Source organism: Geotrypetes seraphini, chromosome 3, assembly GCF_902459505.1.
Source record: "Geotrypetes seraphini chromosome 3, aGeoSer1.1, whole genome shotgun sequence".
Classification (NCBI taxonomy): Eukaryota; Metazoa; Chordata; class Amphibia; order Gymnophiona; family Dermophiidae; genus Geotrypetes; species Geotrypetes seraphini.
The window spans coordinates 380,114,885-380,142,386 of NC_047086.1; the positions used below are offsets into that span (position 1 = coordinate 380,114,885).

Genomic DNA, 27,502 nt, shown 5'->3' on the forward strand with positions numbered 1-27,502 from the left:
CCTTCGTTTTTCCTTCCTAATGTTGTTTACCATATATGTTTTCTTTAACCTTCTCAAAATTGTATTTCTTCCCCTTCTCCTTTCCCTTTGTTTCCCATGATTGTATTAAGTTTTTTTAATTGAATTGTCAGTCTCCCTCTATTAACTTATGTTTATTATTATACTAGGTACATCGCTTAGAATGTTAAATAAGTGATTAATCAAATATTGAATAAACTTGGAAAACTTGGGCATTTTTTTACTTGGATGGTTTTGTGGTTGAAAATGGGGTATAAAGTTGGATATTTTTGATGGCCTGGATATTTTGGTGACCAAGACGTCCAAGCAGATGATTTTTAAAAAATTAATTTTGGACATCTAACATTTCAGGTATTGAAAATGGGCATTTTTAGGCTTCTGACTTTGAATGTTTTGCAGGAAAATTCAGTCATACTTAGATGTCTATTCAAAAATGGTCCTCTATAAAGGGATTAGGTTCTTACCTTGATAATATCTTTTTCAGTAGTTAGGTATGGTATGCTGAACCATGGAATGCTTGATCCATTTTTGAGAGCATACTGCAGAAAGAAGTCACACAGTTTTTGAACACCTCCTCCTTCTCTCCGGTATCTTCTGCCCCATTCAGTTCATACCAAAGCATGCAAGAGCTCTAGAGTAAAAGACAGGAGAAGGAGGGACACAGGGAATGGCCCAAAACTAAGATTCTGATCTGCTCATATAACGGTATAACAGTCAATAATGAAAACTGTAATTTATAAATGACTGAACATTGAACAGTAAAACACATCCAATAAAAGCAACATCTTGAATATTAGTGGAGCTCCTTTATCTCTTGAGATTCTATTTACAAAATGACTCTGAACCCATAGTCCAACTGGCAGAGAAGTCTTAGCTATGAAGAGGACCATTAAACTTAAGGCAGAAACAGGCGAATCAAGGACCCAAGAAGGAGGGCCTCAGCACCCTGAGATTATGAGTTCAAGCCCCATGCTGCTCCTTGTGACCCTGGGCAAGTCACTCAATCCTCCATTGTCCCAGGTATGTTAGATAGAGTGTGAGCCTACTGGGCAGAGAAGGACAAATGACTGAATACCTGAATGTAAACCGCTTATACAATTATAGGCGGCATATAAATAACTAAAATAAATATCTACTGGAAAAGATATTATCAAGGTAAGAACCTAGAGGGTTGGTATGCTGAATCATAGGGATGTACCTAAGCAGTCCCCAAAGTCCCGAGTGGGATAGATAAGCCTGCTCTCAATACCGAGGATCCAAACAAGGAATCCTCCTGTGCTGCCACATCTACCCTATAGAATTTAGTGAGCATGTGAAGGGAAGACCATGTAGCAGATCTGCATATTTCCTCCAGAGGTCTTGCCCGTGATTCCACCCAAGAGGAAGCTACTCCTCTTGTCGAATACGCTTTCAGTGACACTGGTGGTTGTTTGCCACAGGCAATGTATGTAGAAGAGAGTGCTGCCCAAATCCACCTGGAAATGTTAGCCTTGGAAGCTGGTCTGCCTTACCTCAACTCTTTGGTGAGTACAAAGAGATGGTCCAATAGCCAAAACTCATTAGTAATTTCCATGTAACACAAAAGAACTCTGCGGACGTCCAGAACCTTTAATGCCTTGTCCTTCCTCTTGGAACCTGTAGGCTAGATTCTTCAGGCTAGCGGGGTCATCAAAAACAAGAGGGCCTTCAGAAAAACTGAAAGGAGACAGATTAAAGACGAATGCTAGGGAGTTCTTCTTCACTCAGAGGGTGGTGGACACCTGGAATGCGCTTCCAGGAGAGGTGATAGGACAGAGAACAATATTGAGTTTCAAAAAGGGATTGAATGACTTCCTGGAGAAAGGGATTACAGGGTATAGATAGAGGGTTACTATACAGCGTACTACAGGATTAGGGTATAAAGATTTTAGGCGGTGGAGAACTTACAGGTCATGGACCTGGGGGGCTGCTGCAGGAGCGGATTGCTGGGCATGATGACCCTGCAGAGGCAATGCTTATGTTCTTGGCTGATGTGAAATGCTAAAACAGCCTTTGGCAAAAAGGCAGAATAAGTAGGGGTTCAGGGACTGTGCAACAGTGAAGGCAAGGTGAGGATGTATTGTGCTAGGGTATATTGTACTGCAGGTAAATTGTGTGGGTACGCTGTGCGTGCTTGTATTATGCTTAATTGCTGCATTCAGCTGCGCTCAACGATACGACGCATATATGTTGTGCGTACTGTGATAACGTGGCGCGCGTTGAAGTGCTCGTATTGCAAGACAATGCTCACTAATCAATTTTATCAAACGTTTTGCTCGTCTTGCAAACCGTGTTACTCGCAATCCAAGGTTTTACTGTATAGTCAGATCTTAGGACTCTGTGTTTTGTTGAATCAGTGAAGTGGCCAATTGTTGGGGAAGGATGACACTAGTAGACGACCTTCCTCCTACTCAGTGTAGTGTAGTGTAGTGTGTCTGTCATGGAGTGTAGTGTAGTGTAGTGTAGTGTGTCTGTCATGGAGTGTAGTGTAGTGTAGTGTAGTGTGTCTGTGATGGGGTGTAGTGTAGTGTAGTGTAGTGTGTCTGTCATGGAGTGTAGTGTAGTGTAGTGTAGTGTGTCTGTCATGGAGTGTAGTGTAGTGTAGTGTAGTGTGTCTGTCATGGAGTGTAGTGTAGTGTAGTGTAGTGTGTCTGTCATGGAGTGTAGTGTAGTGTAGTGTAGTGTGTCTGTCATGGAGTGTAGTGTAGTGTAGTATGTCTGTCATGGAGTGTAGTGTAGTGTAGTGTGTCTGTCATGGAGTGTAGTGTAGTGTAGTGTGTCTGTCATGGAGTATAGTGTAGTGTAGTGTGTCTGTCATGGAGTGTAGTGTAGTGTAGTGTGTCTGTCATGGAGTGTAGTGTAGTGTAGTGTGTCTGTCATGGAGTATAGTGTAGTGTAGTGTGTCTGTCATGGAGTGTAGTGTAGTGTAGTGTGTCTGTCATGGAGTATAGTGTAGTGTAGTGTGTCTGTCATGGAGTGTAGTGTAGTGTAGTGTGTCTGTCGTGGAGTGTAGTGTAGTGTAGTGTGTCTGTCGTGGAGGGTGTTGGTTAATCAAAAGGAAGGATGGTGATGTCTTCTTCATAGCTATAAGAGGTTAAGCCTAATTTGTCTAGGCAGGTGCCTAGGGATGCAATGTAGAGACTGAAGAGTGTTGGGGATAATACCAGCCTTAGTTCTTTAATTTACATCCTTTGTTTTCTAATTAGAGATCCTCTATCTCAGGCTTTTTTGAATTCCATCACCATTTTCCTCTCCACCACCTCCCTCGGGAGGACATTCCAGGCATCTACCACCCTCTCCGTGAAGAAGAATTTCCTGGGATCTACCTTATCATTTTGTAACCCGTTCTGAGCTCTTCTGAGGAGGACGGGATATGAACCCAAACAAATGTGCACAGTTGAGCCTACTAGAAAAAGGTTTGTGGCACTAGTGTCTGTGATACAAAAGCACCAATGAACCCCAATTTTGTACCCTCAAAGAGCAGAAAAATAAGCACAGACACTCATAATGTATAAGCCTCCCAAGAGCAGAATCCCTGCTTCTTCCATGTTTGATCAGCTCAACGAGTACAGAGTTCTCAGTCGACGTGCTGTTTTTTACCGCAATGTTACGGTCCAAAGGATGTGTAGGAATTAGGCATCGCTTTGTCTTATACTGCAACAGAGAAGCAGATCTGTTTATCAACAAGAGAATCTCTCTCTCTCTTTTTTTTTTTTTTCTAAATCTTTATTAGTTTTCAATTATTAACAGGGTAATACAGTGAATTTAAACATAAACAAATCAAACAAAAGCACTTTAAATATCTTCTTTCAAGCTGTTGCAAACATCTCTCTTTTTTGACCAGTATCTCCCAAATATCAGCTTTCACAGAAGTTAGTATGTGACTTTTGTTAGCTATTCAGAACCCAAATTTATTTGGGTGAATAGCATCCTATAGTTTCCCCTTCTTTTACCAATATAGTTATATACCTGAACAAATGCTGGCATTTGGGAGATAGGAACAAGTAATAATCACATTATTATCAAATGTTTAATTAAATGTTAAACGTGTAAATCTCCTGTAAATGAGTTTTAGTCGGTTAGCAGGGCTTATTGAAGCTTGCTCTTACGGTACATCCCCGATTTCACTGTTCTTTAAGAGAATTAATAGAATGTCATTTCTGTAAACAATTCTTTCAATCTTTTCTTATAGAACCATACATAGTTATTCTCTGGAGAGAATTGAGGCTAATGCATTCGACAGCGTACCCGCCTTGACTTCAGTGTAAGTATAGAGTAAAACAACGATTGTTTCCATTACAGTAGTTTATACTTGAAGTATAAGTTAAAAAAAAAAAACAACAAGCTTACTCAGAATCACCAACGATGACACTCTAAATAATGCTGCATAACGCTCCACTGAAACTAGAATCAGAACTAAGAGCATAAGAATTGTCGCTGCTGGGTCAGACCACCGGTCCATCGTGCCCAGCAGTCCGCTCACGCGGCGGCCCTTAGGTCAAAGACCAGTGCCCTGAGTCTAGCCTTACCTGCGTACGTTCTGGTTCAGCAGGACCTTGTGTAACTTTGTCTTCAATCCTAGAGATTATATGCGACAAGAACCTTTCCTGGAAGGTACAAATTCAAACATTAACCAAGACAATATTCACAACACTGAGAAAACTGAGACAAATCTGGCATTGCCTCGCCAAAGAAAACCTTCAGATCTTGGTTCAATCATTGGTACTATCCCAACTAGATTATTGCAATGTCCTTTCTGTAGGATGTAAAGAAACTATACAGGGAAAAAAAAACTACAAATCATTCAAAATGTAGCAGCCAGACTTATTTTCTCAGGAACCAAATATGACGAAGTGACACCCCTGTACCTCGAACTACACTGGTTCCCCTTAGAGGCAAGGAGGGGCATAATCAAAAGGAACATCTAAATCCGTTTTCGTCTAAGTCGCAAGTCGTCCAAAGTAAAAAACAGCCTATGACACATTTTCGAAAAATACGTCCAAAAATCTTTTTGTTTCGAAAATCGTCTAACTATACATCCTGCCGATCTGATCGTCCAAGTCACTAAATTGTCCATCTTTATACCATATTTTCATCCAACTTTTCATACAAGTCAAAAACACCTAGAACAAGCCCTGTTGGATGTGGGAGGGGTCTGCAAAGTGATGGACTGAACACCCAGACATGGCACCTAAATAGTGGTCTACCTTACATGGCACTGCTGTGAACTTCACAAAAAGGGTACCATGTCTTCTCACTACAGCTCCCTTATAGGTCATGGTGAGCCCCCCCCCAAAACCACCTCCAAAATCCCCTATACCCACTTATCTATCGCCCTAATAGCCCTTATAGCTACAGGAGCCACTTATATGCCAGTAGAAAAGGGTTTGGGGGGTATATAGGGGAGTGCGCATGTTTCATTATCAATGCAGTGATTACAGGGGCTTATGGGCATGGGTCCTCCTATCCATGGGACCCTAACCCACCCCCAAGATGGCTTAAGCCGCCTCTTGCTGGACGACTAGGCTTTCCTATGCCAAGCTGCCAGGTGATGATGGTTTGGAGGCTGAATTTTAAAGGTGTGATTACAATTTTTATGAGGTTGGGGGGGTCGGTGATCACTGAGGTAGTGTGTTGGTGGTCTGTATTATGTGTTTGCAGTGCTTATCTGGTGACTTTAGGTGGGTTTTTGTGACTTAGACCATGTTTTAAATGGTCTAAGTCACAACGTCCAAGTTCCGTCGATCCTGGGCTGTATAACTTTCGGTTATACATGCTGTACAACTAAGTCTAAGCCAGTCCACGTCCCACCCAACTCCCACCCTCGACACTCCTCCTGAAATGCCCCATTTAGCTTTGGTCGTTCAGTGGCACTATGAAGGCCTAGGTCGTTTAGAAATACGTCCAAAACCCATTTTTATTATCGGCACTTGGACGTATTTTGACAATGTTCGTCCAAGTGCCGACTTAGGCCGGTTTTTGGGCGTTTTTCTCTTTCGATTATGAGCCCCAAGGTGTATTTTTAAACTATGCATACAGATCTTTTTAATTTTCCATGGGGAATTTTATTAAAATACTACCCAAAGACAAATATAACCTGATCAGCAACCATAAGAGAATAAGATTCCCAAACCCTAGAGGAATCAAATACAAAACTATTCACTCTACAACTTTCCCATACCGGACAGCAATATGGTGGAATCCTTTACTAGCACAATTAAGGAACACACCCTTCTACCAAAACTTTCGTAAAGGCATAAAAATCTATCTATTTGGAAAATACCTTACCCCTCCCCACCATACAATAGGCTATGACCATCAGCAACCAAACAAGAAACAAACCACCTCTCCTATCTTGATAGATGATCAAGCTCCCTACATACTGGAAAAGAGACACCCATACCAGAACCCAAAATATCAAGACTGCAACTCCAGAAATAGCCAATCTTCTCTTGACCTGCATTAGCACAAGATTTTTTACAAAGAGTCGCTATGTGCGGCTGTGTAGACAATCCTGCTGGAAGATAAATCTCGAGCTAATGCAGAACGAAATTTGTTTGCACAACGACAGATTAAATAATTTTCTCCTGAGGAAGCTGTTCTCAAGTGAAACGGGAAAGCTCCATTGAGTGGTTTAGATCAGAACTGGAATGTTTGTGGAGGTCTGATCTTCTGTCAGATAGCAAACCCTGATGCTTATATAAGGGGTTTGCTTCTATTCATCATTGGAACTGCCCAGTTAAAGCTAAATGTAACATTTACTTTCTACTTATGTATTGATTGTGAGGACATTATAGAGTAAAAAAAAGTGATGCGATCTCCAGAATTGTACACAATACTCTAAATGAAGTCTCACCAGAGTCTTATACAGGGGCATCAATACTGCCTTTTTCCTATTGGCCATGCCTCTCCCTATGCACCCTAGCATTCTTCTAGTTTTGCCATCACCTTTTCAACCTGTTTGACCACTTTTAGATCATCACATATTATAACACCCAAGTCCCACTCCTCTTTCATGCACAAAGGGTCCAGAGAAGAGTGACTAAGATGGTTAAGGGGCTGGAGGAGTTGCCGTACAGCAAAAGATTAGAGAAATTGGGCCTCTTCTCCCTCAAACAGAGGAGATTGAGAGGGGACATGATCGAAACATTCAAGGTACTGAAGGGAATAGACTTAGTAAATAAGGACAGGTTGTTCACCCTCTTCAAGGTAGGGAGAACGAGAGGGCACTCTCTAAAGTTGAAAGGGGATAGATTCCGTATGAATGTAAGGAAGTTCTTCTTCATCCAGAGAGTGGTGGAAAACTGGAACGCTCTTCCAGAGGCTGTTGTAGGGGAAAACACCCTCCAGGGATTCAAGACAAAGTTGAACAAGTTCGTGCTCAACTGGAAAGTACGCAGGTGAGGCTGGGCTCATTTAGAGCACTGGACTTTGAACTAGGAGCCGCTGCGTGAGCGGTTTGCTGGGCACGATGGACCACTGGTCTGACCTCGCAGTGGCAATTCTTATGCTCTTATGTAATATAATGCCCCTAACTGTAGGACTCTTTTCTGAGAAATATCTCAAAAGGAAATCACAGTTAACAACTCTCACATTGTTTTATCTGTTTGAATATCTGGATGTTCAATCTTCCTAGTCAAAACAGTATCACTTTCTAGATGGTCCCTATTCAAGTCCTACACTGTCTTCGTGTGATTTTCCAGGTCTTCTACATGATTTAGCCTGAGACTTAAATTCTATAATTATTTTCTCAAAAAAATAAGTTCTAATATAGAAACTCCCAAATCCATACAGTAATTTTAGCTGGCAGGGTCCTTTTACTAAAAAATGTTAAGATTTTACACTTGTACTTGAACAGAAAATATTAACACATAATGGTGACAGTGCTCTATAGGTCACCTAAGGTTAGGTGCCAGGATGATGCGCATAAAGCACAAATTCTATATTGGCAATTGTTCACGTAAACGCCATTATAAAATATTAGCATAAGTCTGCAATTACGTGCTTAACTTTAGGTGTGTGTAGGGTTACCAGATGTCCGGATGGCTTTTCAAAACCCAGCACTTGGTCTGGGTTTTGAAAAGCAGATTGCATTGGGAGGGGGATCCACGCATGCGCGTCCATATGATGTCATCGCATCCGCAGATGCGCAGATGCCCTCCCTCCCGACGAGCGGGCTAAGGGGTTGGGGTTAGGGGCGGGGCAAATCTATGGGTCCGGATTTTACGTACGTAAAATCTGGTAACCCTAGGTGTGCGTACTTACACTAGCTCAATGGATGTAAATCCTCAGGCCTAACTACTGTCAGGTGCATAACTTATAGTATTCTGTAAACTGTGCGCATAAATGCTAGGCACACTCCTTACCCGCCCACACCCTTCCCAAGTCCATATCCTTATGCAATTGTGTACTTCTGATTTTGTAAACTAAGGGCTAGATTCACTAAAGTCGGCAATGGTCACGAAACCTGTTTTCACAGCTTTAGCGACAATCACTTTTACTGACTCAACGCACAAAACGGCTCACTGCGTGTTTTTACCCTCGATCACCCATTTTCCTATCCAGCCATACAAATTAGCTAAAACCCCATGCAAAGTAGCCAAGGGATTCATGCACTAACATCGTTTGGCTATGGAAAAAAAAAACCCAAAACCAGGGGTTTTAGCTATCAGAAAAAAACAACAGGTCTGCCTGGTTTTACACATGCAAAATATCTCATAAAGAAAAAATGAAAAAAGTCCCCCACCCCCCCAAACAGGCACCACGACCCATCACAATGGCAGCAAAAATGTCAGGAGGGATGCCTACTTCCTCCTGCCTGGCCCAATACCCATGCGCAATGTCCCCACCTGGTCCTGGACCCCCCGCACCACTGATCCCCCCCCAACCATCCCTTACCCTTCCTCCCGAAGGAAAAAAAGGCAGGAGGGATGCCCACTCCCTCCTGCCACCGGATGATCTCCCAAACCCCACCCCCAAGGAGGGGCCTTAGGCGTCTGAGCCAATCAGAGTCTTAGGCTCATCCCTGTGCATCACATGGTGCACCGGGGAGGGGAAGGCCCATCATTTTCCACATGCGGGCCTTGAAGTTGGAGGGACCGTGCTTCTCTCCAGCTTTCAATGTCTACCAGAGTTGAAGTGAGGTTTGGAGGAGCATCCAGTGGCAGGAGAGAGTGGCATCGCTCTGTCCTTTTTGGGGGGGAGGAAAGGGGGAGGGGAGGGGATGGTTAGGGGGGTTCAGTGGCGTAAGGGAGGTCCAGGACTGGGTGGGGGCATAGCGTGGGGGTATTTGGCCAGGCAGGAGGAAGTAAGCAACCCTCCTGCCATTTTTTGCTGCCGTGGGGGGTTGTGGTGCCCGTGAGAGGGGGTCATTGGGAGGGCCATCAGCATGGAGGGCCTTTATTCTTTTTTTTTTTTTTTTTTAATGGGGCAGATTGCGAGTGTGTATCACACGCACAACAACTATGCCACTAAAAAAAAGAGAAGCCCTAACAGCAGTGACAGGAGGCTGCTTCCCCTGTCACTGCTGTTAGGACTCTGTGCCTGTGTCAATCGCTCAATGAGCGATTGATCTGTCGTGTTTGCATGCAATTGATTTGCACCTCTGTGCAAATGATTTGCATGCAAATTTGGTAGCACATCGATTGCTACTCCACCATCGGCCAACAGCGATCCAGTCAATAATACCAACAGACTTTAGTGCTTCTAGCCCCAAGGTCAGATACACATGTAACTGCACAATTGTGCCAAGTAACCCCAATAAAAGACAATTATTAGGTGTTAATGCCAATTAATTTAACAATTAAGTTATACATGTAACTGGTACTATTCTATAACCTGCACATGCAACTTTACATGCTATATGTCAAATTGTGCACGCAAGTTTATGGACTTAGGAAGAGTAAGTACAAGGGCTGTATGATAACTACTGGGGTGTGCTCAGTGTGTACCCTTCAGTTGCCTCACAGAAAAATTCTTTATACATTATGATTATTTGCAGTTAGTATGGATGCACTTACCGCATTCCACCCATAACCTGCCCGATTTCCACGGCCCAGTATAGCATGCAATTAATGTATGGATTGGTGTACACTAATAGTCATACCAGCAATGGCAAGAGTTACCACACTCCTGGGCTAACAGCTGTGACCAACCCAGCACCAGTGCTGGCTTGCTCCCAAGAGAATGCAGCATCAGGGACTTACATTGCCTTACCAGAAGAGCTGACCAGGTCAGTAGCCATAGTCAGGAGTTAGCTGGCTACTCCCTAGGCAGTGAAGCTGAACAAGTCAGGGACTGGTTACCTAGCCACACACAAAGTGCAGCTCAGGAAAGGTTTCCTGCTTTAAAAAAAGAAGCCTGTTACTTTAAGACAGTCCCTAAAAAAAGCAGTATGGAGAAAGCCAGGCTCTACAGCTTAGAGAGCCAGATCCCCTCCCCCACTCCAGGTGCAGCAGGCGTGGCTATCCCAAGCATAAAATGCAGAGCTTGGAACAGCAGTGGGAGGAGCAGGTGAAACAGCCACAGGAGAAGCAGTGGAAACAGCAAGAGAAGTTACTGGTGGAAGCTGGGGCCAAGGGAGCAGAGCAGTGCCATGCTGAGCCATGGATGGGCCAAGAAGTGGAAATGCTTGAGGAGGGCCTGGCTGTACCCCAAACTTCCAGGGAGCCACCAGGTTGGAAAGCTATGGACACCACCTGTGGGCCAGAGGAGGCCAGGCTGTTTCCTGAATTTATGGAGATGGGTCCCTGAGAGGTTTAAACCTTTGAATTGTATGGATTGTGGTTTTTTCCCCCTTTGCCTGTTTGTTTAAGCTGGGCTGGGAAGCAGAAGCTTCTATAGGAGGAAGCAAGAAACTGGTTTTTGGGGAGCTTTGTTTTTCTTCTTTTCCCCTATCAGTGTGTGGAGTTTTTCTTTCACTGCATTTCTTTTTTGGCTGTGAGGTGATTTTTTTTTTTTCCTACTGTGCTTAGGTTGGCAGTAACCTCAGCCAGATGTGGACTATTGGGAATGTGGATCTGAGGAGAAGTTTCAAGAGCCATAAAGGCAGACCAAGAAGATTGGCATTTATTTTGGGTTTTCTTGAATGCTAACGTGTAAAGTTTCTCTCGTTTGTGTAAGCCAGACCACACTCACCACCTCAGCAAGGAAAAAAGGGACAACTTCCTTGTTTGAAGTACTTACCAGCATAAAGCCATCACAGGGCCTGATTAAACCTCGGAGACCACCTGTAGCGCAAGCAATTGCAAACAACTACAACTCAGTGGTGAAGTTTACCATCTCTCCCTGTTTGGCCTTGTATGTTTCTCTGTAGAGTATACTGCATTGCTAGCCTTTAAAATATATTATTATTATTATTTTCATGAAAACTGTAATTTGGATTTCCTTTGTGTCTTACAATTGTCAGCCTGGCCATTTTGATTTAAGCCCAGTGAAAGGGCTAAATATAGACTATTTTTTCTTCTCACTGACTGTTTGGTGTGGTGGTGATTTTTGGCTACAGCCAGCATACCTTGTGGTCCTAGGCATGCGCCCAGGCCAGAGCTTACTCCTAACAGTTACCCTAGTTCCAGGGGAACCCGCCAGGGTCTGGGTCTAGCGCCCTCTGCTGTCCTGACCAGAGGCCTGGTGGGCGACACAGCACATAGTAATTTGCATGTGAACTGCTTAACGTATATTAGCAAAAGAGCCACTTTGTCTTTCTTCATACTCCTGATAAAAGGGAGCTTAGACTCCAGAGAAACTTTGGGCTTTTCCAAGGGAGAGGCTTGCTGTTGCCTTCAGCACAAATATAGCTCTAAAGCACACGCAGCCTCAACAGGGAAATGCTCATCATTCCAGAACTGCTAGCCAGCTGTAAAGACCCTATCTCATGATCTTTCAGATCCGATGTATCGGTATTCCACCTATGGGGGGGGGGGGGGAACTTGCAGCTATCTCATCAGATGCTATGGCTTCTACTGGAATACTTCCAAAGACAGTAATCAGTATTGATCCAGGAGAAATTGCCAGTTCTAGACATAGTCCTTTCTAAGTCTGGGAGGGCAGCATTAGTGGGACCCAGAGTTGTCTCCATCCACAAGGACATCTCTAAACTAAGCCATACCTCAAGGAAAATGCAAATGCACCCATGGCTCTAATCAGTGGCTGAAAGAAGTGCAGGGGAAAAGGTCTTCCATTTTCCAATTCAGCTAGTACAAGCAGAGAAATAAATTAAATGGTAAATGTTCATATGCAAGGAAAGCAAGGATCAATCAAAAAGAGTCCTCAGGAGCTGCCATTTGGAATCTCCACATTCTGTTATTTTTAAGAGGATAAATGAAATGAATTTGCAGATTATTTTAAATTTAACATTACAGTTAGATTCCTACAATTTTTATTCTCTTCACAGAATCATCCGGAACACATATAATCTGATGTACCTTGTACGTGGGACATTTGCAAATCTTCCAAAGTTACAAAGCTTGTAAGTTTCAAGTTTATTAAAATCTTATTATACTGCCAAATCAGACTTCAAGATGGTGTACATACCATATTAAAAATACATGTATTTTAAAAATACAGGGTATAACAAAGGAATATCATACAGAGACTTAAAAATACAAGACTGACAGACAAACTGGTAAAGAAGGGAGGCGGTAGAACTACATTATTTATAGAGAAAGAACAAGTGGAACGAACAAAAGGGAGCAGACATCACATGAATCGATCAGGTTCAAAGAGAAAGAGAGCGTCTTTAACAGGACGGTTAAATGTTAAAAGAGTCCTTGAATAGATAGAGGGGCATAATAAAAAAAAATTTAAAAAGCGTCTAAGTCCCCTTTTGGCCTAAGGCCTTAAACGTTTAAAGTAGAAGCAGGGAAAATGTCCATTATAAAAAAAAACATCCAAAAGGAGGTTGTTGGTTTTTTTTAATATAATGGCCTGCATCTACGTTCAGCTGTTTAAACGCTCAGACCACCACTATGTCTACACTTATACCATATCATCAACCTAAAAAAAGCCTAAGCAGCAAACGCCCAAAACAAGGGCGTTTAGGCGAAGGAGGTTACAGAATCCACCCTCCCCCCCCCCTACAACGATCCGGGCAGGAGGGAGCCCAAGCCCACCTGCCCGGTGACTCCCCAACCCCCGACTACAATCGGGGCAAGAGGGAGGCCAAACCCTCTTGCCCCGGTGACTCCCCAACCCCCGACTACGATCGGGGCAAGAGGGAGCCCAAGCCCTCTTGCCCCGGCGAATCCCCAACCCCTCTTTCTCCCCCCCCTGCCGATTATGATGGGGCCAGGAGGCCAAGCCCTCCTGGCCATGCGACCCCCCCCTACAAGATCGAGCAGGAGGGAGCCCAACCCCTCCTGCCCAAGCGAACCCCCCTACTTTCCACCCCCACTAAAATATGGGCAGGAGGGATCACAGGCCCTCCTGCCCTCGACGTACCCCCCTCCCATGATCGCACCCCCATGAACCTCTGATCAGCACCCCCACCTACCCACGAGACCCCTTCCGCTGACCCCTCAATCCTCCCCACCCCCATTCCCCCCGTACCTTTAAATTGTTGTCCGTCCGTCTGGCAGGCCAGCCATTCCTTGAATGGCTGGCTTTAGGGCCTGATGGGCCCAGGCGGCTCAAACCTCCCACCCACAGTTGGGGCCTGAGGTGCCTGGGCCAACTGGAATAGACCCAGTGGCCTTAGGCCCCTCCTGTGAGCGGGGTTTGAGCCTCAGGCCCCACCTGTAGGTGGAGTTTGAGCCACCTGGGCCAATCAGGCCCTAAGGCCAGCCATTCAAGGGATGGCTGGCCTACTGGATGGACGGGCTTGGCACCCATCCGTCCGGCCAACGATTTTAAGGTATGGGGGGATTGGGGGTGAGGAGGCTCGAGGGGTTGGCGGGTTGGTCTCAAAGGTCGGCAGGGGCGGCCGATCAGGGATTTTGGGGGGCGATCGTGGTAGGGGGTGCATCGAAGGCAGGAGGGTCTGGGATTCCTCCTGCCTGTATTTTAGTGGGGGTGGGGGGTTCACCTGGGCAGGAGGGGTTGGGCTCCCTCCTGCCCGATCTTGTAGGGGGGGGGCCGCATGGCCAGGAGGGCTTGACCTCCCTCCTGGCCCCATCGTAATTGGCGGGGGGGGGGTTTTGGGGAGTCACCGGGACAAGAGGGCTTGGGCTCCCTCTTGCCCCAATCGTAGTCGGGGGTTGGGGAGTCGCCGGGGCAGGAGGGCTTGGGCTCCCTCTTGCCCCAATCATAGTCATGGGGGAGGGCTGATCGCTGCAGGAGAGATGGCTCATCTCTCCTGCCACGATGGTGATCGCCCACCCCCCTCTGAACCGCAACAGTTCAGAGTGAGGATCACCGGCAGAGGAGGGTGGGCGATCACCATCACGGCAGGAGAGATGAGCCATCTTTCCTGCAGCGATAGTTTCAGTAGGTGGTAGGCAGGTTGCTGGGGCTGCTGAGCTACAGTGATCAGCTCAACGGCCCCTTTTTCGGCACTTATACTTGTTTTGACTTGGTCTAAGTCAAAACATATAAGTGCCGACTAGGCAACCTGCCTAAACTTTTGGTTATACCTGCTGTACGCCTAGGTGTAGGTCGGCCCACCTCCCGCCGTTTCCCCTCCTCTAAAAACGCCTCTGCGTTTAGAGGCAGGGGAAAGGCCTAAGCTGGTTTTAGACACGTCTAAAACCAGCTTTGATTATGTGTACTTGGACAATCAGGCTTTTTGATCGTCCAAGTACCCATTTAGGCCACTTTTTAGACGTGGTTTTTTTTTTTATTATGAGCCCCATAGGGTTTGAGTTTAGACTTGAAGTCTGAAATAGTCATGTCTTCTCTTAAATACTTTGGAGCGGCGTTCCACAAAGTGGGAGCAGTAATTTTAAAAAAATGTATGGTCACCTTTTTTTTTTTTTTTTTTAACTTTTCTAGAGTTGCAAACTTCAGATTTATTATTATAATTAAACCAAGATATTGCTATAAGATGGACATTCAATACCACATAGGCTCTATCTTTAGAGGCGATGGCCTGTTTGATAGCCTTGAAAGCTCATGTACATTATCTCTGGACAATAGATGTTTCAAATTTCTTGTAATTCATTTATTTACATATGAAAGCTTGCACAATGCATGAACATTTTAGTTCCATTAACATCTATTACACAGCTGACTAAAACTATAACGAGAAAATATATATAAATAGATGTTAATTTGGGGAAGGCACTACCTATTTATAACTTATCTCTGTGTAATATTAAAGAACAGATACTTCTTTAATATTATACAGAGATAAGTTATAAGTAGGTAGTGCCTTCCCAAATTAACATCTATTTATATATATTTTCTCATTATAGTTTTAGCAAGGGCTGTTGATTATTCTTGTTTAAAGATCCCTATATTGTAACTAAATGTATTGCATTGCCTATATACACTTCTCCCTCCGTATTTGCGGTTTCAATTATTCACGGTTTTCAGCTTCCTGGCTCCTCCCCCCAAATTACATCAGCTTGCATAAAGAAATCGCTGATTCCAAGCTGCTGGTTGTAGCTCATTCTGCCCTGGGAGTTAGTGCTATTATGGTATGGAAAGGTTATGAGTGTGTTTTGCCCAAGCTTGTGTTTCGTGTTTTGTAGTGTGGGGATTGTGTGTTGGTTTTACTGAGGTGATATCAAAACTTTAATCTGATGTTAGATTGTCATAATATCAGACAGAGATTTAGGGTTTGGTTCATAGACAACGTGGAAGACAAAGGCGCGCGCCGACAACTGAGCGCAAGACGGAGACATGCGCTGAAGAAAATTACTGTTTTTAGGGGCTCAGACGGGGGGTTTTGTTGGGGAGCACCCCCAGTTTACTTAATACAAATCGCGCCGGCGTTGTGGGGGGTTTGGGGGGTTGTAACCCCCCACATTTTACTGTAAACTTTACTTTTTCCCTAAAAACAGGGGAAAAGTGAAGTTTTCAGTAAAATGTGGGGGGTTACAACCCCCCAAACCCCCCACAACGCGGTGCGGTCTGTATTAAGTAAAGTGGGGGGTTCCCCCCATGCCCCCCCTGTCGGAGCCCTAAAAAAACAGTAATTTTCTTTGGCGCGCGCCTCCGCGCTGCGCTCAATTGTCTGCTCTCGCCTTTGTCCCGGCGCGCTTTTGACCTGACACCTTAGGGTTTAAATTATGAGCCACTGACTCTTGAGGGATCATTGAATACAGCTGAATTGTTTCCATAGATGTTTTGGTTGGGGGCAAGAGAGAGGTGTAAGAAAGAAGAGAGGCAGACTGGCTCCAGGTTTCTATGGAGGCATAGACAGAATTTATGAATACTTGCTTTCAATCTGCTTTAATTCAATTGATTATGAGACCTATATATACATATAGGGTTACCATACGTCTGGATTTCCACGGACATGTCCTCCGGTACTGTTAAATATGTATATTTGATTCTGCTTCATATAAGTCCTATTACTAGGTTTCAATTCACTGTTTTCAAATTCCTCATTGATTATATTTATGCTTGTATTTGGTAATTTTATTACTCAACAAAATTATAAGTTTTATGTTAAATTGTATCTTAGGTAAATCTCTTCATAAGGCAGATTAGATACTTACCTTAAGAACATAAGATTTGCCGCTGCTGGGTCAGACCAGTGGTCCATCATGCCCAGCAGGCAGCTCACACGGCGGCCCTTAGGTCAAAGACCAGTGCCTTACTTGAGTCTAGCCTTACCTATGTATGTTCTGTTCCAGTAGGAACTTATCCAACCTTTTCTTGAATCCCCGAAGGGTGTTTTTCCCTATAACAGCCTCTGGAAGAGCATTCCAGATTTCTACCACTCTTGGATGAAGAAGAACTTCCTTACGTTTGTACAGAGTTAATTCCCTTTTAACTTTAGCAAGTGCCCTCTCATTCTCTTCACCTTGGAGAGGGTGAACAATCTCTTTCTCTACGAAGTCAATTCCCTTCAATAATCTTGAATGTTTCGACCATGTCCCCTCTCAGTCTCCTCTTTTCAAGGGAGATGAGGCCCAGTTTCTCTAGCCTCTCATTGTACGGCAACTCCTCCAATCCCTTAACCATTTTTGTCGCTCTTCTCTGGACCCTTTCGAGTAGTACTATGTCCTTTTTCATGTACAGCGACCAGTGTTGGATGCAGTATTCCAGGTGGGGGTGTACCATGGCCTGGTACAACGGCATGATAACCTTTTCAGATCTGTTTGCAATCCCCTTCTTAATCATTCCTAGCATTCTGTTTGCCCTTGATAACCTTCTTTCTAGTACATAGGCACATCATTCTTGAACACGTGGGTTGTGTACCTCTGCTCACGAGATCTGGTATAGAGAACCCCAATTACATTTTTTTTTTTTTTGCTCTGCTTTCTCTAACTCTGGGTTGTCCTCCCATTCCTCAGTTTGAATCAAAGCAGATGGTCAGCCCCAGAGAAAAAGCATAACAGGGAATAGTACAAGTACTCCTCCATAATTCAATCTATTCTATCACTGCCTATAAGTTATCTTCCTTCCACCAGGTTTCAGAGCTTCCTATTATATCTATCTTTTCATTTAGTATAATATATTCTAACTCTCCCATCTTGTTTCTTAGACTTCTGCCATTTGCATAAAGACATTTCAAACAATGTTTGTTATTCCTATTTACAATTTGCTCAGCAGTTGACAGTGAAAATGTATAATCCTTAAAAACCTGTCTGCTCTGTATTTGAAGATATCTGGTCTACTGTGGTTTCTATTGAAACCTGGCTATTGTTCTGAACTACGGTACTTACATGTCGGCCTTCCCCCTAATTTCTAGTTGATCCGCTTGTTAAACATGTTAAATTCATCAAACATTTTTTTAAAAGAATCAGTATCATTCCCTCCCACCACTTCCCCCAAAGAGGTAACAGACCCTTCCCTCTCATCCCACCCCAGACCTACACTTACCTCTCATGCTCCAGTTTCCATAGTAGGTTAATGGCCGGGCAGAAGCGATCCCCAGATGCTCCTGTCCCATTGCCAGTCTGAGTTTAAAAGGGCAGCTTTGCTGCTAAGGGGTTTGGACTTGGGTTGACAAAGGGGAAGGAATGTTTGGGGATGTCTCCTGCCCTCTCCCAATAACCCATCAGAGAAATCCTCAGTTCTGGGAGAGGGGATTTGAGGAGTGTTTGGGGCCTCTTTGGGAGAATGTATGAGAGGACTCGTACTGATTGTGATTATGAGGAGGGGATTCAAGTATTTTTTTTCCACACGAGACTATGGTAACTGCATTATCAGATAATGTGGATACATTTATTGCTCTGTCCGCCAATGCATTTCCCATGCGGAGTCTGTTTCTGTAGTAACTGGAGCGCAGTTGCTGGATACATCCCAAACAATTACCACACAGGCTTTGTACTTACCACAGGTCAAATTATGTACTTAAGTGCAAAAACGTAGCACACTTTAGTAAACAGACACAGAAACATTGATTTAAAAAGACATCATCAGTTCAGCATATCACAAATGGAAGTCTGTTCTAAAATACAGGCGAGATGGAAACATCCAACATGAACAGAATGCCCAGATTATGAATGGAGAAAACAAGGGGCATAAGTGTCTGTGTGGCAGCATCAGACCATCCATACCATCCAGGCAAAACAGAGGGATAACCTAATGGTTAAAGCAGAAGGTTAAGACTCAGAGGTTCAAACCCAACTATTGTTGACTGTTTTGTTTTGCCTTTTTTTAAAAATTTATTTAAGACCTCCAGGAACAGAAAATTACCTCCTGTGTGTAAAGGTACACCACTTCACTAGCCTTTAGACTTGGCAGATATCTTATATTCAAATTCAGGAGGTATTTTTCTGTTCGGGGGGAGGGGGAGGGCTCACAAAAAGCTGAAGTGGGATTTCAGCCCTTGGAGGGCTCACAATTAAAAGTTAAAGAATAAAAAATGGGGGGATGAAATGGGATTTGAACCCAGATCCCTTGATTTTTAGTGTATTACTCTAACCCAGTGATTCCCAACCCTGTCCTGGAGGAACACCAGGCCAATCGGGTTTTCAGGCTAGCCCTAATGAATATGCATGAGAGAGATTTGCATATGATGGAAGTGATAGGCATGCAAATTTGCTTCATGCATATTCATTAGGGCTAGCCTGAAAACCCAATTGGTCTGGTGTTCCTCCAGGACAGGGTTGGGAACCACTGCTCTAACCATTAGGCTACTCCTTGGATTTGCTTGCTACTCTGTTAATGTCTGTGGTATCTGAAGTTGTCATAGAGCTCTGTCTTCCTTGCTGGTTTCATATTCAGGGAAGGGGAGGACAAGAGAAGATAAGAGAAGAAAGAAGATAGCAACCACAATGGGGGGGGGGGATTAAGATTCATGCCTTAATCCCTCTAGTGGGCAGCTGCTTAATCTGAGTATTTTTCTGAAACTTGCACTTTTTAGACACGGATGTTCCTTCCCCTTGTGACTGAAGCTAGATGTCCATATTTTGGTCCCTCCTTAGTCCCAGACCACACACCTCCTTGCCACATGGACATACTGCTGTTAGATGTCCACATCCTGGCTTTATATAATTGGGATTTGAATGTCCATGTAATATGAATATCTAAATGCCAGTTTTCAAACATTCAAAACAAAACAATAAAAAATGGCTAAAATAAACACTTCTCTGTGGGTAATTCATATACATTTTTTTTATTGCTGGGTGTTCTTGTCCTCTTTCTGGGTGTTGAGGGTTGGAAAATCATAATCCCACCGCTGTACCTATAACCTTTTCTTGGCAGAATGTACAGGGGTTTGCCAAGGCCTTCTGCAGCTCACAGACCCTGACCTTCCTTGGTGGTTCTCTAGCCAGGTAGTAGCCAGGCTTAGGCCCTCTTACTAAGCCGCAGTAGAGGAATTCTTTAAGCATTGGCACAGCATGGGAGTATGTAGCACTCCACGGCTTAGTAAAAGGGGGAGTTAGTTTCCTAGTTCTGACTATCTCGGGCTGTGTTGTTAGGGGGTATTATTTATTAAATTACAGTATTTTTATCCTGTTATAACAAACTATCTAATAAACAAACTTATTGGCTCCCCGTTGTATTTATTTTAAAAAGGGATCCATGTCATTAAACTCCAAAGGATGTTTTCCTAATGAGACTCATCTCATATCTTTGAGTTTGTTGTTCCCTCTTCCAGTGCAGGATTTAGTTTCCTATTTGGAGAAGAAATGAAAACACATGGAGTCATAAAAAGCCTAATTTGGAGACTCTTCTCCTTTGCTAATTTACGCAGTTCAAAGCTTAAAGCCTTTTCAGAACCTGGGAGTGAGGGATCTGTTTTGAAATCTCAGATGAAGCACAGTACTTCCTGCTTTCTGAACAACGCATCAAAGAAAAAGTACTGCTCAAAGGGAGTTGCAAGCCTGCCAGACAGACAGACAGCTTCAAAGCCTCAATTACCCATTCAGTGATCTGAACCTTTCTTATTTTGGATTACACAGTTTGGTCTGAGGTGAGACAAGGTCCTTCAGATTGGATTTTTCAGGCTTTATGTTCCTAGGCCCAGATTCAGTAAAGATAGCGATTCTTGGTCGATTTTAAAACAGCGATTGATTCACTATCTTTTTTGCATGCAAACTCCCAACTCCCCAAATCCTTGAACAGTGCCACCAGATAATTTAAGTGCCACCACTTTAAATGCGCCTGTCTAACTTTCAAAATCCTTCACGGCATCCTCCCTCCCTTCATCCCACTCTCCTGGAACTCCTTAAATCTTAATACCACCAGACCCACTCACAAACTAAAATTATCCTTTCCTTCATTAAAAGGCATTTCCCATGCAGGAAAACTAGGGACCTCCCTCCCCTTCAGATTCTCTGAGTTCTGGAACAACCTTACCTCTCCCCTCCAGATCCTGAGCTCTCTCCAACTCTTCCGCAAACATCTGAAAACCTGGCTGTTTTCAAAAATGTAATACTTACCCCATCATTGGCATCCTAAGCCCCCCAAATATCCTTCTCACTCTACCCTTTAACCTTCATTGGAGTTCCTTTCTCTCTCAACTCTTGTAAACCGTGCCGAGCTCTACGATTGTGGAAATGATGCGGTATATAAACCTAAGGTTTAATTTAGATATGTTCAAAAGTCCCCTCACCGCCATACTCTCTCCAACACACATCCGAACCCTGGCCATAAATCAGCTTAAGGTGGGCAGGGGTCAAGTACCACTGGTAAAACAGCTTGCATCCATTTCCCACTAGATTACTAGCAACGGATACTTTCAATAAAGACTGGAAAATCCTCCCCCATTCTCACAGAAATGATATAATTTAAATGTTTTTTATTTCATTTTGCTGGTATGGGTCCTTATATATGTTTTTTAATGCAACATTATCAAATTATTTATATGGCTTTACATGTGCTTATCGAGTTGATACAGTTTATCAGTTTTAGGTTGTTGCTTTTATGATTTTTATGCAATACTATATTTTTAGGTTGCTTCTTTTATATACAAATCTTAGCAATATTTTATTTTTATTCACTTATTTATGTAATTTCTCATTTTTAAATTGGTTTATAGACTCCTGAGGCAGGCCATCTGGCCAAAACACGTACATGTCAAGAGTCTTGACTACAATAAAAAATACTGAGAACCACCAGTCACCTTCTCTGTTTTCTTTGTGTCTCTACTTTGACAAGGTAGAATCTCCTGTTAGTGTGCATTAACATTAGTGTCACCATGTTTACATCTGTTACTATCAGTTATCATTTCTCTGTTGAATTTCACTAGGTATCAGCTAATGCTATTATCATTTAAGAACATAAGAATAGCCTTACTGGGTCAGACCAATGGTCCATCAAGCCCAGTAGGCCGTTCTCACGGTGGCCAATCCAGGTCACTAGTTACCTGGCCAAAACCCAAGGAGTAGCAATATTCCATGCTACCGATCCAAGGCAAGCAGTGGCTTCTCCCATGTCTTTCTCAATAACAGACAATGGACTTTTCCTCCAAGAACTTGTCCAAACCTTTCTTAAAACCAGCTACGCTGTCCACTCTTACCACATCCTCTGGCAACACGTTCCAGAGCTTAACTATTCTCTGAGCGAAAAAATATTTCCTCCTGTTGGTTTTAAAAGTATTTCCCTGTAACTTCATCGAGTGTCCCCTAGTCTTTGTAATTTTTTGACAGAGTGAAAAATCGATCCACTTGTACCCGTTCTACCCCACTCAGGATTTTGTAGACTTCAATCCTATCTCCCCTCAGCCGTCTCTTTTCCAAGCTGAAGAGCCCTAACCATTTTAGACTTTCCTCTTACGAGAGGAGTTCTAACCCCTTTACCATCTTGGTTGATCTTTTTTGAACCTTTTCTAGTGCCACATAGCGCCAGAACCTACCTCCCACATTTTCCTATCATTGGTACCTACATGTACCAGGACAGCTGGCTCTGCCCCAGCACTATCTAAAATCCTATCTATGAGGTCCGCCACCTTCGCACCAGACAGGCAAGTGAACAGGCGATCCTCATGCCCACCGGCCACCCAGCTATCCACATGCCTAATAATCAAATCACCAACTACAACCACTATCCTAACTTTTCCCTCCTGGACAGAAGCCCCTGGAGACACATCCTTGGTAAGAGAGGATATTGCATCCCCTGGTGGGCGGGTCCTAGCTACAGGATTATTTCCTACTTCACCAGGGTGATGCTCTCTTTCTAGGGGGCTAACAGACTGGAGATGGAACTTCTCTACAACATTTCTGTAGGTCTTCTCTATGTACTTCTCTGTCTCCCTGAGCTCCTTCAAGTCTGCTACTCTAGCCTCAAGAAAGAAAAATGGGGAGACTCGATGATCCACAGTGAAAACAATCCACCGATGAAAACAAAAACTGTGCATACAGATGTTCTGGAGATAATTTAACAAAAACAGTGGATACAGATGTTCTGGAGATAAATTATCTCCAGAACATCTGTATCCACAGTTTTTGTTTTCACTCTAGCCTCAAGGCAACGTACATGTTCTCTGAGAGCTAGGAGCTCTTTGCAGCGTGCACATACATGTGACACTCAATGCAAAAGACTGGATAGCAAACCTCTTGCTGCTGGACTACTGTCTGCATCTTGTTATTGAGCTAATTAATTAACTTTATTAAGCTACTAGGAATATATTAGACTAGTATAGAGAGCCTTAGGATTTTATTAAATGTTTGTTCTTTTAAGATCTAAAAGATATTTTGCTGAGCATTCTTCTCTTGTGGCTTCTTCTGGCACTTTCAAAACAAGAAATCTACATATTGAAATGAAGACAATCTCCTTTCAGAAGACACTTGTTTGAAGTAAATTCTCAAAGGACTGAAAAGTCCAAAATCTTCAGCAGCAAACATGTAGACAGGTACTGTATTTCATATGTGCTATAGCAGTAATTTCAAACTCATGGCCCAAGGGCCACATGTGGTCCGCCAGGTACTATTTTGAGGCCCTTGGTATGTTTATCATAATCACAAAAGTAAAATAAAAGTTTCTTGATCATATGTCTCTTTAGCTATAAATGATAATAATAATATTATCATAATAATAATATATAATCATATAATAAGATTTATAAACTATAAAGAGTTTTACCTCATGCAAAATTGTCATTTCTTTAATAAGACATTAACTATTTTTTCTGAGGCCTACCAAGTACTTACAAATCCAAAATGTGGCCCTGCAAAGGGTTTGAGTTGGAGGCCACTGTGCTTTAGGGAAAGCTTTCCACATAGAAATGAAGTGGTCTTGCTTTTCTTTTCTGGCATTTTCCAGTATAGATTAGGGAATTAGACCTATGCATGAATTTTTTTAAAATGAGAGATAACATTGCCCACCAGAACCTAAACAAAACTTTAGTGGAAGAGGCATCACATTTATGATAGCAAAGAGAATCAAGATGACTGGGAGATTTTTTTTTCCTATTACAACTTTTATCTATATTTACAGTGGTCAAAAGAGACTTGTCTTACATCCACCTGCTCTGCAGTTGAGATCTTTAAGTTGTATGATCCAGATGTAGCTTGATTTAACTAATTAGTAATTCGCTTTACTTTTTTTTCTTTCCACAGAACAATCCACAACTCAAAAAATCTGGTGCATATTGAGCAGGGAGCTTTTGAAAATCTTCCAAAGTTAACATTCTTGTAAGCACTGTGTTCTTTTTTCCTATAGATAAGAGAACATGGAGCAGTTTTAGCATGTTTACACAGCGCAAATATCTTCCCATTAGAGGGTGAGAGTAGCATAAAAAATAAAACAATAAAGCCTGTTCATGATAAAAGGGTCAATACAACAAAGCAGTTTTGACCTTGAAAGGTTAAATGGCAGCCAAAACCTTGGATTTCCCCATATATCTACCGTCATGAAAAGACATTGGAGGCCATTTTAGAACCCTTGGGTTCCATTTATACCTGTAAATGTCAGATTTACATACACAAACTGGACTATCTCTATAAGCAGAGGTTTTAGAAATGTGCTACTTGCATGTATATGCAGCAGCATACTGAGATTTACAGATGTATTCTAGATATGGTTTGGTCAGGTCTTAAAAGTTATAATTAAAAATTTGATATAAAATTTAATTTAAACAACTACACATGTATTTCATATTTATGAACAGCAATACATATATACCTTAGAAATTTCTCCATCAGCAGTTATATTCATATAAAATTAAGTATAATCCCCTGATAATTTCTAGTGTTGGCCTGAAGGGTGGAGGCATGGCTGAAAAAAAAATCTACTTGCCTCTCTGGCATTGATAACCACTTCCTTTTGGCCAAAATTTAAAGAGCTCAACTCCTTAATCAGCTTCCTGTGGATGATTAGGTTTACAAAATTTAGCATTTACCATGTATATGTGCATATCTACTCATATGTACCAAACAGAGACCCATCAAATGCGCACCGGACATTGGCGCGCCGACAATCACGCCCTGACATTTGTATGCAGGACAAATGTGCACTGCTGCTCTGACCACTATCAGGCCTTCCTGTTTGCACTCTGAGGGGGGGAGAACCCCCCCCACACACACACACACTTCATGTACAACTCCTCACACTCCTGTTGAGGGGGTCTGTGGGAGAACACCCCACAGTACACTTAAAATTCACACTCTCCTCCCTAAGCCCAGCTAATCGTGCTCTCATTTGGGGGATGCCGACGCGGTCTTAATTTTAACATTGCCGCACCCCCCCCCACCCAACTACACTTACAATTGCGCCCTGAAAATCCCACTCCCTTCATGCACACATATGTCGGTGTGTGCATTTGATGGAGCGGAATTGTCGGGGTGTAATTGTCCTGCATGCTACTGACGGTGTACTGTGCAAACATAGGTCCCCTTTTACAAAGCTACGGTAGCGATTCTCCTGCAGCAAATGCACCAAAGCCTGTAGGAATTTAATGGCCTTTGGACCATTTGGCACAGGAGAATCACTACTGTGGCTTTGTAAAAGGGGCCCATATATAGCACAACCTACAAGTACAAAACTCTTAGCGGATACTTCTGTTTTTTTTAACTTGTTTTATATCATGACATCTCTATTTTCTATGCTAACACGTTTATGTGCTTCTTTTCATGGCAATTTCCACTCTATAAACTTGCTTGCCCAATTAGGCAAAAAAAGTAGCCCCCTAGAGTTTTTGCCATTTTTCTCAGCTTTGAATTTCAACAAGAAATTTTATATACTTAGGGCCGGATTCTCAAAACCTACTGTGCCCTTAATGGTGATTGCTACCCTGGTTCCAGCCGGTTTAGCGTGCCAATATTTTACCAGCCAATTATCAGAACAGCTCACCGTGGTCTTAAAAACATAAGAATTGCCGCTGCTGGGTCAGACCAGTGGTCCATCATGCCCAGCAGTCCACTCACGTGGCGGCCCTCTGGTCAAAGACCAGCGCCCTAACTGAGACTAGCCCTACCAGCGTTCGTTCTTGTTCAGCAGGAACTTGTCTAACTTTGTCTTGAATCCCTGGAGGGTGTTTTCCAAGCTTCCTAGCAGTCTCCAGTCATTAATATTAAAATGATAGTAAAATAGGCTCATAAATATTTAAACAAGCACTCCGGGTGATTCTCAATCATCGCCGGGAGATTCTGTAACCTCGTTGTGCTACATATGGGGCAAAATTTTCTGGCAGGGTCTGAGCTGTCGTGGCCTTACTTTCTAGTCAGTGCCTGAGTGCTGATTGGCTCAAGCACTGACAGGAAGGTAAGACTTGACAGCTCAGACCCCGCCCCCTCCCCCCACACATATTTAAAAAATTAAAAAGATCCCTGACACTCCCTCACTTTAAATATAGTTTATAGTTTATTAAAATTTGATTAAATGCATGAATATAAAATTTCAAAGCGTTGTACAATAACATCTAAAATTGGAATAGACAACGAAAAATAAACATATGCCATACAGGACAAACTAACTTAAGGGGGAAGAGGGTAAAAAGAAAAGGATAAAAGGGAAAATTTACATTTCTTAAAAAAATAAAACAAAAGGATAAGATGGCAGGAGATATGCTCACTCCCTCCTGCTGTTGGGGTGCTGGGATGGGGGGGTTCGGGTCTGGGGGGGTGTCATGGGGGGCTGCTCAGAAGAGCTTACAAATTAATTTGGATATACATCTTAGGGTTTGGAAGATTCTGGTAGAAGGAATAATACATTGGTATCTGATAGTGAGTGGGAGTTAAGAGTTGAAAGCAGTTTCAAAAAAGTGGGGTTTTAGCTTAGGTTTAAATACTGCCAAGTTTCCAAGCTTATTTAAAAATTTGTTAAACTGCCTACACAAAGGGCTCCTTTTACTAAGCAGCACTAGTGATTTTAGTGCGTTCTTAGCACGCGCTGCAATGCCATGCGCGCCAGACGTTAACCCCTCCATTGAGCTGGCGTTAGTTTTTGGTGCATAGCGCGGAGTGAGCACGCAAGGCAATGTAGCACGCGCTAAAATCGCTAGCGCACCTTAGTGAAAGGAGCCCAAAGTTTCTAAGCAGCGTAAAATGGGGTTTAGACAAAAACACTTTTCTTAAAACTTAAATAACATTCAGACAAACAGATGGTTACAATAGATAAAGGCAGAACTACAATATAGTAGAGAAAAGTAACAAATAAAGTAAAGAACAGAAGGTAAGGGATTTAAAAAAAAGGAGAGAACCCATGTTAAAAAAATGAAAAAAAAAATCCATAGGGTGTTCTTAATAGGACAATTTTTTTTGATAATTTTGATTTAAAATGAGCCAAAGATGTTTCATCCCTTATATGCAGAGGCGCTGCGTTCCATAGGGCGGGTGAAGTAACAGAAAATATAGTTGTCCGCATTGTGTTAACATGGTTTAAAGAAGGAATACATAAGAGATGTTGTGATGCTGAACGGAGTGATCTGGAAGGGGTGTAAGGGATATGATAACCGTTTATGAACTCCAGACAATTAGAAGCACGGGTTTTGGAGGTTAGAAGGAGAATTTTATATGTGATTCTGTGATTG

At 42.9% G+C, this 27,502-nt stretch overlaps 2 protein-coding genes across 3 annotated transcripts in view; one reads left to right on the forward strand and one right to left on the reverse strand.

Moving 5' to 3' along the window:
• Positions 1 to 27,502, forward strand: part of LOC117357335 (lutropin-choriogonadotropic hormone receptor-like) — a 74,786-nt gene that overhangs the window by 14,252 nt on the left and 33,032 nt on the right. The window contains exons 3-5 of one of the 2 annotated variants that reach the window (XM_033937751.1): positions 4,229 to 4,300; positions 12,428 to 12,502; positions 24,093 to 24,167. In XM_033937751.1, the coding sequence (XP_033793642.1) occupies positions 4,229 to 4,300; positions 12,428 to 12,502; positions 24,093 to 24,167 (222 nt within the window). The remainder of the gene's footprint in view (positions 1 to 4,228; positions 4,301 to 12,427; positions 12,503 to 24,092; positions 24,168 to 27,502) is intronic. The other variant, XM_033937752.1, reaches the window with a different exon arrangement.
• Positions 24,096 to 27,502, reverse strand: part of GTF2A1L (general transcription factor IIA subunit 1 like) — a 175,061-nt gene continuing 171,654 nt past the window's right edge. Inside the window, exon 10 of the mRNA XM_033937756.1 lies at positions 24,096 to 24,189. Within this exon, the coding sequence (XP_033793647.1) occupies positions 24,157 to 24,189 (33 nt within the window). The 3' untranslated portion in view covers positions 24,096 to 24,156. The remainder of the gene's footprint in view (positions 24,190 to 27,502) is intronic.